The sequence below is a fragment of the Oncorhynchus clarkii genome, chromosome 1 (genome assembly GCF_045791955.1).
Source record: "Oncorhynchus clarkii lewisi isolate Uvic-CL-2024 chromosome 1, UVic_Ocla_1.0, whole genome shotgun sequence".
NCBI lineage: Eukaryota > Metazoa > Chordata > Actinopteri > Salmoniformes > Salmonidae > Oncorhynchus > Oncorhynchus clarkii.
The window spans coordinates 87,083,993-87,097,230 of NC_092147.1; the positions used below are offsets into that span (position 1 = coordinate 87,083,993).

The 13,238-nt window shown below is 40.4% G+C and overlaps 1 protein-coding gene across 1 annotated transcript in view; it reads right to left on the reverse strand.

Annotated features, from left to right (window-relative positions):
- Positions 1-4,890: 4,890 nt before the first annotated feature.
- The window catches only part of LOC139413616 (lysosomal cobalamin transport escort protein LMBD1-like), a 132,135-nt gene continuing 123,787 nt past the window's right edge, over positions 4,891-13,238 (reverse strand). Inside the window, exons 13-14 of the mRNA XM_071161225.1 lie at positions 8,825-8,916; positions 4,891-6,355 (exon numbers count right to left, since the gene is read on the reverse strand). Coding sequence (XP_071017326.1) covers positions 6,245-6,355; positions 8,825-8,916 — 203 coding nt within the window. The 3' untranslated portion in view covers positions 4,891-6,244. The remainder of the gene's footprint in view (positions 6,356-8,824; positions 8,917-13,238) is intronic.

Here is a 13,238-nt window from a genome sequence, read left to right on the forward strand (position 1 = left end):
AATCTCAATTCTAAAATATATTTTGTTTAACATTTTTTGGTTACTACATAATTCAATATGCGTTATTTCATAGTTGTGATGTCTTCACTATTATTCTACAATGTAGAAAATAGTAAAATAACGAAAAACCCTGGAATTAGTAGATGTGTCCAAACTTTTGACTGGTACTGTATATATGGAGACTATTGGTACTGTATATATACAGTTGAAGTCGGAAGTTTACATTCACCTTAGTCAAATACATTTAAACTCAGTTTTTCACAATGCCTGACATTTAATCCTAGTAAAAAAATCCCTGTTTTAGGTCAGTTAGGATCACCACTTTATTTTAAGAATGTGAAATGTCAGAATAATAGCAGAGAGAATGATTTATTTCAGCATTTCTTTCTTTCATCACATTCTCAGTGGGTCAGAAGTTTGCACACTTGCATACTGAGTATTTGGTAGCATTGCCTTTAAATTGTTTAACTTGGGTCAAACGTTTCAGGTAGCCTTCAACAAGCTTCCCACAAGAAGTTGGGTGAATTTTGGCCCATTCCTTCTGACAGAGCTGGTGTAACTGAGTCAGGTTTGTAGGCCTCCTTGCTTGCACACGCTTTTTCAGTTCTACCCACAAATTTTCCATGGGATTGAGGTCAGGGCTTTGTGATGGCTACTCCAATACCTTGACTTTGTTGTCTTTAAGCCATTTTGCCACAACTTTGGAAGTATGCTTGGGGTCATTGTCCATTTGGAAGACCCATTTGCAACCAAGCTTTAACTTCCTGACTGATGTCTTGAGATGTTGCTTCAATATAGTCACATACATTTCCTCCCTCGTGATGCAATCTATTTTGTGAAGTGCACCAGTCCCTCCTGCAACAAAGCACCCCCACAACATGATGCTGCCACCCCCGTGCTTCACGGTTGGGATGGTGTTCTTTTGCTTCAAGCCTCCCCTTCTCCCTTCAAACAAAACGGTGGTCATTATGGCCAAACAGTTTTATTTAGACCAGAGGACATTTCTCCAAAAAGTACGATCTTTGTCCCCATGTGCAGTTGCAAGCTATAGTCTGGCCTTTTTATGGCGGTTTTGGAGCAGTGGCTTCTTCCTTGCTGAGCGGCCTTTCAGGTTATGTCGATATAGGACTCGTTTTACTGTGGATATAGATACTTTTGTACCTGTTTCCTCCAGCATCTTCACAAAGTCCTTTGCTGTTGTTCTGGGATTGATTTGCACTTTTCGTTCCAAAGTACGCTAATCTCCAAGAGACAGAATGTGTCTCCTTCCTGGGCGGTATGATGGCTGCGTTGTCCCATGGTGTTTATACATGCGTACTATTGTTTGTACAGATGAAGGTGGTACCTTCAGGTGTTTGCAAATTGCTCCCAAAGATGAACTAGACTTGTGGAGGTCCAAAAAAATTTCTGAGGTCTTGGCTGATTTCTTTTGATTTTCCCATGATGTCACGCAAAGAGGCACTGAGTTTGAAGGTAGGCCTTGAAATACATTCGCAGGTACACCTCCAATTGACTCAAATTATGTCAATTAGCCTATCAGAAGCTTCTAAAGTCATGACATTATTTTCTGGAGTTTTCCAAGCTGTTTAAAAGCACAGTCAACTTAGTGTATGTAAACTTCTGACCCACTGGAATTGTGATACAGTGAATTATAAGTGAAATAATCTGTCTGTAAACAATTGTTGGAAAAATGACTTGTGTCATGCACAAAGTAGATGTCCTAACAAACTTGCCAAAACTATAGTTTATTAACAAGAAGTTTGTGGAGTGGTTGAAAAACAAGTTTTAATGACTCCAATCTAAGCGTACATCAACTGTACATCATGTACCATACATTTCCCAACAAAACATCACTATCACAGTATAATATACATCATGTACCATACATCTCCCAACAAGACATCCCTAACACTTTTAATATATATCATGTACCATACATCTCCCAACAAGACATCACTAACACAGTATAATATATATAATGTACCATACATCTCCCAACAAGACATCCCTAACACTTTTAATATATATCATGTACCATACATCTCCCAACAAGACATCACTAACACAGTATAATATATATAATGTACCATACATCTCCCAACAAGACATCCCTAACACAGTATACTATATATCATGTACCATACATCTCCCAACAAGACATCGCTAACACAGTATAATATATATCATGTACCATACATCTCCCAACAAGACATCGCTAACACAGTATAATATACATCATGTACCATACATCTCCCAACAAGACATCCCTAACACGGTATAATATATACCATGTACCATACGTCTCTCAACAAGACATCCCTATCACAGTTTAATATATATCATGTACCATACATCTCTCAACAAGACATCACTAACACAGTATACTATATATCATGTACCATACATCTCCCATCAAGACATCACTATCACAGTATAATATATATATCATGTACCATACATCTCCCAACAAGACATCCCTAACACAGTATAATATATATCATGTACCATACATCTCCCATCAAGACATCACTATCACAGTATAATATATATATATCATGTACCATACATCTCCCAACAAGACATCCCTAACACTTTTAATATATATCATGTACCATACATCTCCCAACAAGACATCCCTAACACAGTATAATATATATCATGTACCATACATCTCCCAACAATACATCACTAACACAGTTTAATATATATCATGTACCATACATCTCTCAACAAGACATCCCTAACACAGTATAATATATATCATGTACCATACATCTCTCAACAAGACATCCCTAACACAGTATAATATATATCATGTACCATACATCCCCCAACAAGACATCACTAACATTGTACTCTTTCTGGTAGGTGAAGAAAACCCCCAAAATAATGATACAACTGGAAGACGTTTAGATACCGTGTAGGATACATCTTGTCAGAGTAATTGAGAATGTACCATGGCAACCTATAAATGTACAACACATTGTGAAAGACTCAGACGTTAACGCCGTAAGGCTTGTAGCTTTATGTCTCGTTTCATGTGATATACAAGAGCCGTAGAACACTATTGGCTATTGAAAGATGGGGAAAAAAGCTGACCCAAAAAGCCAAGATAGACAATGTAATGTAAGCTAACGTGAAACCAATAGGCCTCCAGCAACGTTGTGAAGGATTAGCTGTTCATCCATCCACAGTACATGTAATAAGTATTTTTTTCAGCTCAGTGAAGTTAGAGTCCATCACTGTGTAGAATACTAGTAATCCTTCCATTCATCCGTTCATCAAACAATGAGGATGTTATACAGTGAAAGGCAACATGTCAAAGTTTTTGAGTTGATTTAACTGGGGGAACTACTAACCCCATGCTGGTCTCTCAAAGGAACAACACAAATTGACCTATTTTTAAGTGTAGTGATCTCAGCCAGCCTGTTTGTGAGTACTGCAAGCTCTGGGGTCTGTGAAAAGCACGAAGAAAACATTTCTGAGCATAGCCTAAAGGTCCGTCTGGTCAGGATGTCTGTTGTAGAAGATGGACTTTGAGTGTCTCTCATGGTGAGAAAGGTATTCTTCAGTCTCCATCCATCCCAAAGGACCACAACAATAGAATAGAAAACTGGACAAACAAGAATGAACAAACGTGACCTGTGCAGAATATTGACATATGAAGTCACTTCCTAAGTGTGTTCTGAAACAGAAACAGTAACGTGACTGTACATTTGTATGTGTGTATTGTTTTGCATTGTTAGTTTTACTGCACTGTTGGAGTTAGAAATATAAACAACATCTGAAAATATATGTGTATGAACCAATAAACTGTGATTTGATTTGAGCCTTATATTATTTTCCCTTGTCAGTATTTCTGTGCCACCTTTGACCCCCCATCTGAAATGAAAGATGACCTTCAGTGTCTTATGAAAAGACCTATGAAAGAAAGCCTGTGGGAGGAATCGGCTCATTGTTCCATAACTCAACAAAACCACACAATAACAAAGGATGACCATAAAATAAGAGTTATTACTGTAGGAACAGTTGTTACTTCCTCCAAGGTGATGCTAGGTAAAGCTAGAGAGTTCTACATAGGCTGTGTTAACAAAGGAAGCCCAAGTCTGATCTTTTGCCACAAAATTAGTCTTTTGAACAATCAATCCGATGTTTAGCCAAAAAAATGGGCCAAAGATCAGAATTGGGCTGCTTGTGTAAACACATCGATAGTGCTTGTTATTTCTTCTCCAGGTCCTTCCCATCTGTTGTGTGTGTTTCATGTTCCCACCTGGAACAGATGTGATTCATGTCACATTGCAGTGCATTCTTGGACCAACCAACCATCCAAACAACCAACCAACCAACCATCAGATAATTGAGCTGCTTCAGAGAATGAAGAGAGTGTATCAGTGTACAGGGGATAGTGGAGAGTTAACATCTTAACACCAGTCTTTTTATCTATATTATGTAGCCCCAGGGATCACCATTATGCTGATCCTTCATATTGTATATATGTGTACAGGCATTAGTACTAGAAGCCATTGATTAAGCGTCACCGTGGTGATGACTAGAAGGTAAATAAATACTAAAGCCTGCGATGAGTTAGCACTTTTTTATATATATACTGTACTGAAGCCAGCTACATGCCATCTTGTAGGCTAATAATGACCGCTGTGACAGATTAAATCGATGCACTGGTATCTAGTGCAGTGATGAAAAGTGCATGGCACACAAAATAAGATGGGCCAACCTCTTTATTATCAACAGTTTTAAAGAGGACACAATAAATATCACTAATGTCTAGTCCTTGAAAAACAAATGGCTATGCCAACCCCAAGTTCAAGGTCCAAAGAAATCCCTGAATTAACGTTAGAAATTGATAGATTAACAACATAAACATAGCAATAATCAATTCAGAATTCATATTTTATTACAAATTCATAACGTAAATTGACATCGTGATCAGTAGTCCAGTGATATTATGCTCAGTTCATGTTCAGAGAACTTTACAGCAAATCAATTCATCAACGCAATAACAGTTAGTCAAGCTAAGCCCAACCAAACACGACCAAAATCAGGGATAAGAGAATATATATTTTAACTCAGCAATGTGCATTATCAATATGGTATTTGTTGCTGTAAGTTAACATGCTGAATGTGCTAAATTAGTAATCTTAAAAATAATAAATCTGTTAAATTCTAAATTAAACATTTATCCAGCCATATATTACAGAAATGTACATGTCAACAAAAATGTGCTGAGTTCAAATAAAAAAGTAATCCTGGACTGTTTCCCCAACAACATCTTGCCTTTTCAGGACCCAAAACATCCAGTACCACAGGCTTGTTGAATAACTCACCGTTTGGTTCTCAACCAGGGATCTTTCTTAGGGTTGGAAAATGTTGGGAACTTTCCACAAATCACCTGGTTTTTCTGTCTTTTTCATCCCCATTTGAAGATTCCCAGAATAGTGAGGGGAAATAAGCAGGAAATTCAGAATCCTCTCATTTTGGAAAATATACCAGAATTTTGCAACACTAAATCTTTCTTTTTGGAAACATAAAAACATGGAATTGGTGGAGATGACATTTGAAACAACAGGCACATACCCATAGTAATACAAAGAGGGTTGCATCTCAAATGGAACACTATTCCCTATATAGTGCACTACTTTTGACCAGGGTCCGATAGGGCTTTGGTCAAAAGAAGTGCACTATATTTGAAATAGGGTGCCATTTGGGATGCAATCAGGGTTTTACATACTGCTTTGAACAAAGACACTTGACTGAACAAAAAACAAAAAGTTGCCCTAATAGAAAAAAGCAACCTCACAATCACCCTCTCCTGTTATAATACATCAGTATCAACACAACGTTGTGGAATATTATAACCAATCTCAGGCAGAAACCAGAAAACAACAGATCAAATTAAAGTTTTACTGCCTTGTATGAACAATCCAAATGTTAAATTCTTATGTTATAGCAAACCAGCTGTAACAGAAACCAATCCGGTTTAAATGTCTCCTGGTCCAAGCAGGTAGCAGACCTGGGTCATATTCATTAGGGCACACTGTTTAAAATGATTTAAAATACTTCAATTGTATTTGATTAAGCTTGCCTTTTGCAGGTGAACCAATAGAAAAGTCCAGAACATGCAAACCCCGCCCACCCGGCACTCCCAGGCAGGCTAAAGCAAATGCTCAAAAGTATTTAAAACATTTCAAATAGTATTTGAACCCAGGTCTGGCAGGCTGTGGTCTTGTCAGTGGACATATTCGTCTTCACTCATGTCAGAGTCATCTGCCTCCACTTCTCCTTCGATCACTGATTTCTTCCCCTTACAACATGACACCAACAGGCCGATGAGGAAAACCTATAGGTGGAAAACATGGAAAGTTAAAATCAATCAATCAATCACCACCAGGCCAATGAGGAGAACCTACAGGTGGAAAACATGGACATTTACAATCAATCACCACCAGGCCAATGAGGAGAACCTACAGGTGGAAAACATGGACATTTACAATCAATCACCACCAGGTCAATGAGGAGAACCTACAGGTGGAAAACATGGACATTTACAATCAATCACCACCAGGTCAATGAGGAGAACCTACAGGTGGAAAACATGGACATTTACAATCAATCACCACCAGGCCAATGAGGAGAACCTACAGGTGGAAAACATGGACATTTACAATCAATCACCACCAGGCCAATGAGGAGAACCTACAGGTGGAAAACATGGACATTTACAATCAATCACCACCAGGTCAATGAGGAGAACCTACAGGTGGAAAACATGGACATTTACAATCAATCACCACCAGGCCAATGAGGAGAACCTACAGGTGGAAAACATGGACATTTACAATCAATCACCACCAGGTCAATGAGGAGAACCTACAGGTGGAAAACATGGACATTTACAATCAATCACCACCAGGCCAATGAGGAGAACCTACAGGTGGAAAACATGGACATTTACAATCAATCACCACCAGGCCAATGAGGAGAACCTACAGGTGGAAAACATGGACATTTACAATCAATCACCACCAGGTCAATGAGGAGAACCTACAGGTGGAAAACATGGACATTTACAATCAATCAATCACCACCAGGTCAATGAGGAGAACCTACAGGTGGAAAACATGGACATTTACAATCAATCAATCACAACCAGGTCAATGAGGAGAACCTACAGGTGGAAAACATGGACATTTACAATCAATCACCACCAGGTCAATGAGGAGAACCTACAGGTGGAAAACATGGACATTTACAATCAATCACCACCAGGTCAATGAGGAGAACCTACAGGTGGAAAACATGGACATTTACAATCAATCACCACCAGGTCAATGAGGAGAACCTACAGGTGGAAAACATGGACATTTACAATCAATCACCACCAGGCCAATGAGGAGAACCTACAGGTGGAAAACATGGACATTTACAATCAATCACCACCAGGTCAATGAGGAGAACCTACAGGTGGAAAACATGGACATTTACAATCAATCCAACACCACCAGGTCAATGAGGAGAACCTACAGGTGGAAAACATGGACATTTACAATCAATCACCACCAGGTCAATGAGGAGAACCTACAGGTGGAAAACATGGACATTTACAATCAATCACCACCAGGCCAATGAGGAGAACCTACAGGTGGAAAACATGGACATTTACAATCAATCCATCACCACCAGGCCAATGAGGAGAACCTACAGGTGGAAAACATGGACATTTACAATCAATCACCACCAGGCCAATGAGGAGAACCTACAGGTGGAAAACATGGACATTTACAATCAATCACCACCAGGTCAATGAGGAGAACCTACAGGTGGAAAACATGGACATTTACAATCAAACACCACCAGGTCAATGAGGAGAACCTACAGGTGGAAAACATGGACATTTACAATCAATCACCACCAGGTCAATGAGGAGAACCTACAGGTGGAAAACATGGACATTTACAATCAATCACCACCAGGCCAATGAGGAGAACCTACAGGTGGAAAACATGGAACGTATGGAAATAAGTCATGGGCCATCTCCCAATACCCATACTAGCGTACTATATAAATAGTATGTGAAAAAGTAAAGTTTTCTAGTATGTGAAATGTAGAAAATAGTACAGCAGGTCAATTTATCTGATTATCAGCTGTCGTCTAACATGTGAGTCAGAAAAGACCAATGAATTCTACTAGATCAAACGCCGAAATGAGTATGCAGTTTAAGTAAATGAGTACGCAGATTAAGTAAATGAGTACGCAGATTAAGTAAATGGGTACGCAGTTTAAGTAAATGAGTACGCAGTTTAAGTAAATGAGTACGCAGATTAAGTAAATGAGTACGCAGATTAAGTGAATGAGTACGCAGTTTAAGTAAATGAGTACGGTTTAAGTAAATGAGTACGGTGTAAGTGAATGAGTACGCAGTTTAAGTAAATGTGTACACAGTTTAAGTAAATGGGTAAAAGTGTGCGCGGTTTAAGTAAATTGGTTTGCGGTTTAAGTAAATGAGTATGCGGTTTAAGTACTTGAGTACGCGGTTTGAGTGTGCAGTTTAAGTAAATGAGTATAGAGTTTAAGTAAATGAGTATGCGGTTTAAGTAAATGAGTATGCAGTTTAAGTAGGACGCTAGTATGGCGGTCATCTTTAATGTTCAAACAATTTAACCAATCAATCAATGAATTGCAGCTATAATTCTAGCAGACTCAGTAAATCTGATCTGCCTTTACACTATAAATTGCACTTATAGTTACACCATCTGTGACATTTTTGCAAGAACATTGTCAACCGAATCTTTGAGTTTCCAACACATACCCCGATAAACACCCAGTTACCAAAGTAGTAGATGGTACTGAAGAACCAGAACTTGTGGAGGAAAAGGTACGACCTCGTCACTGTGCATTCGTCTGAAAAAGTGAGAAAACAAAAAAATGGAGAGAACATAATTAAGTCTTTGCTAACACTGCATTAGTTTGACATCAGGAGATACTCTTAGTTCTCTAAACTTAGTTTAGACTTCATGTGTTGTGTGTTTGGAATGGCTCATGTATATTAAATGACACAAAAACAAGCATATTTATATGTCTATTTATATGTTTCAACAGCACAACATGGCCAGCCTTAGGAGTTCACTGAAGTCACTATGGCTGCGTTTACACAGGCAGCCCAATTCTGATCATGTTTTCAATAATTGGTCTATTGACCAATCAGAATTGGCTTTCCTGTGAAAATGCAGCCATTATTGTCTTTAAAATGTTAAAGGATCTTATTCTGGGAGCAATTAACGGCATTATACTAACTGGTATACCCAACACCGCCACCATTAGAAGGTAGCCCCAAGAGACGCCTCCGACATTAATTACAGGCCCTGCAGCATCCGTTTGATCCATGATGTTAATGCAACAGTTAATGGGATGTAAGTAGGAGCCATTATCAACCAAATGCAGTAAAAAGACCAGTCAGACCAGAAATGGACATTCTAATGGTTGTCATTGAGATTGATATTCTAACGGTTGTCGGTTTCAGAGTACCTTCTTACACTTTTAGAAAGGAAAGTAACACGGAAATAAGAAAATAAGAACCTAGCATCCTACTGCATGTATTTTAGACTACCATCATACAATGCAACAGTTAATGGAATGTAAGTAAAGCACTCAATAAACCAAATAACAGAAATCTGCATGTACTTAGCATATGAATGCTTTTAGTACCTTCTTATGAGTCAGAAAGGGGTTTGACATTATAACTCCAAAAGCAGGGAAGGGAGATAAACAGCAGAACTTGGTGTGAATCCAGCATCCTAATGCATTTATATTAGACTACGCTCTTATGTATGAGTCAGTGTGTGAGGGGTTGGAGAACTGGCAAAGTAACAACTAACTAACTACACTGTGTCCACGGGCGATATTCTCAATTCAAGGCGAGGCAGATGGAACAGGTTTAAGTCAATTCAGTTTGCATCAAGTGTCACTGCGAGGTTAAGATGAAGCAGTGTGATTGGACCCTGTAAAAGGATTTCGGGGGGGGGGGGGGTGGAACATCTTCAGGCCATTATTATATTTGAATATCTTTGCTTTTAGTCAATGTTATTATTCTAGTTATGAGTTCACTTAAAATGAGAGTTCTTCACTACAGTATGTAGCAATGTATTCCATGAAATGGGAATATGGAGGTATTCACTTGTAGGTTTTGTTTTCCATGTTGAAGAAACAACAGGGTGAGTTGGAAGGTTTCAGCTGTCAATGAAAGTCCATAAGAAACACAGAGTGGCAGTGTGTGTACGATTAAGTGTGACAAAGCAATCACTTGCAGTGTGGTCAGGTGCCACAAAGAGGGACTTAGGGAAATTGCAGTTGGCTCAAAACAGGGCAGCACGGCTGTCTCAGAACAGGGCAGCATGGCTGTCTCAGAACAGGGCAGCACGGCTGTCTCAGAACAGGGCAGCACGGCTGGCTCAGAACAGGGCAGCACGGCTGGCTCAGAACAGGGCAGCACGGCTGGCTCAGAACAGGGCAGCACGGCTGGCTCAGAACAGGGCAGCACGGCTGTCTCAGAACAGGGCAGCACGGCTGTCTCAGAACAGGGCAGCACGGCTGTCTCAGAACAGGGCAGCACGGCTGTCTCAGAACAGAGCAGCACGGCTGTCTCAGAACAGGGCAGCACGGCTGTCTCAGAACAGGGCAGCATGGCTGTCTCAGAACAGAGCAGCACGGCAGTCTCAGAACAGGGCAGCATGGCTGGCACTTAAAAGTACACGGAGAGCTAACATTAATAATATGCATGTCAATCTCTCCTGGCTCAAAGTGGAGGAGATTGACTTCATCACTACTTGTTTTTGTAAGAAGAGTTGACAAGTTGAATGTACTGAGGTGTCTGTCTAAACAACGAGCACACAGCTCAGACACCCATACATACCCCAAAAGACATGCCACAAGAGGATTAGTCACAGTCCCCAAGTCCAGAACAGACTACCGGAGGCGCACAGTACTACAGGAACTAATGGGGATCCATAATAAACACCAGGAAGAGTAGCTGCTGCCTTGGCAGGAACTAATAGGGATCCATAATAAACCCCAGGAAGAGTAGCTGCTGCCTTGGCAGGAACTAATGGGGATCCATAATAAACCCCAGGAAGAGTAGCCGCTGCCTTGGCAGGAACTAATAGGGATCCAAAATAAACCCCAGGAAGAGTAGCCGCTGCCTTGGCAGGAACTAATGGGGATCCATAATAAACCCCAGGAAGAGTAGCTGCTGTCTTAGTAGGAACTAATGGGGATCCATAATAAACCCCAGGAAGAGTAGCTGCTGTCTTAGTAGGAACTAATGGGGATCCATAATAAACCCCAGGAAGAGTAGCTGCTGTCTTAGTAGGAACTAATGGGGATCCATAATAAACCTCAGGAAGAGTAGCTGCTGCCTTGGCAGGAACTAATAGGGATCCATAATAAACCCCAGGAAGAGTAGCTGCTGCCTTAGTAGGAACTAATGGGGATCCATAATAAACCCCAGGAAGAGTAGCTGCTGTCTTAGTAGGAACTAATGGGGATCCATAATAAACCACAGGAAGAGTAGCTGCTGTCTTAGTAGGAACTAATGGGGATCCATAATAAACCACAGGAAGAGTAGCTGCTGTCTTAGTAGGAACTAATGGGGATCCATCATAAACCCCAGGAAGAGTAGCTGCTGTCTTAGTAGGAACTAATGGGGATCCATAATAAACCACAGGAAGAGTATCTGCTGTCTTAGTAGGAACTAATGGGGATCCATAATAAACCACAGGAAGAGTAGCTGCTGTCTTAGTAGGAACTAATGGGGATCCATAATAAACCACAGGAAGAGTAGCTGCTGTCTTAGTAGGAACTAATGGGGATCCATAATAAACCACAGGAAGAGTAGCTGCTGTCTTAGTAGGAACTAATGGGGATCCATAATAAACCACAGGAAGAGTAGCTGCTGTCTTAGTAGGAACTAATGGGGATCCATAATAAACCTCTGGAAGAGTAGCTGCTGCCTTGGCAGGAAGTAATAGGGATCCATAATAAACCCCAGGAAGAGTAGCTGCTGCCTTAGTAGGAACTAATGGGGATCCATAATAAACCCCAGGAAGAGTAGCTGCTGTCTTAGTAGGAACTAATGGGGATCCATAATAAACCACAGGAAGAGTAGCTGCTGTCTTAGTAGGAACTAATGGGGATCCATAATAAACCACAGGAAGAGTAGCTGCTGTCTTAGTAGGAACTAATGGGGATCCATAATAAACCCCAGGAAGAGTAGCTGCTGTCTTAGTAGGAACTAATGGGGATCCATAATAAACCACAGGAAGAGTAGCTGCTGTCTTAGTAGGAACTAATGGGGATCCATAATAAACCACAGGAAGAGTAGCTGCTGTCTTAGTAGGAACTAATGGGGATCCATAATAAACCACAGGAAGAGTAGCTGCTGTCTTAGTAGGAACTAATGGGGATCCATAATAAACCACAGGAAGAGTAGCTGCTGTCTTAGTAGGAACTAATGGGGATCCATAATAAACCACAGGAAGAGTAGCTGCTGTCTTAGTAGGAACTAATGGGGATCCATAATAAACCACAGGAAGAGTAGCTGCTGTCTTAGTAGGAACTAATGGGGATCCATAATAAACCACAGGAAGAGTAGCTGCTGTCTTAGTAGGAACTAATGGGGATCCATAATAAACCACAGGAAGAGTAGCTGCTGTCTTAGTAGGAACTAATGGGGATCCATAATAAACCACAGGAAGAGTAGCTGCTGTCTTAGTAGGAACTAATAGGGATCCCTAATAAATACAAATACTTGCATGCAGTCTTATTACCCAAGCAAAGCACTTGCTGTGCAACTGTGTAACTAACGATGGCCCTGTCCTCACTGAAGACTACAATCTGAGAATCTGTTCAATGGTCATTCCAATTGTAGATATGCACCTATGGATTCTTAGTAAAAAAAACATTTTATAAATGAATTCCTTTTGAATTTGCGAGGGGTTACATTTCCCTAGCCCATCCTTTAGCTGTATACCAAAACAAGTGGCAGGGCTACCGTTTTGTTGTTTTTCAAATCCCAGAATGGAACTTTAAGTGCCCCTGTCCTGACTGATGTGCCTTAGAGGGGCTGTTAACGCCATAGAGGAACCCAGCCTCGGGCTAACTGTGTCACGGTAACTGAAAGAGCCTACAACTCTTCTTGTAAAGTAGAAAGCTGTGTCACTGTCACTGTG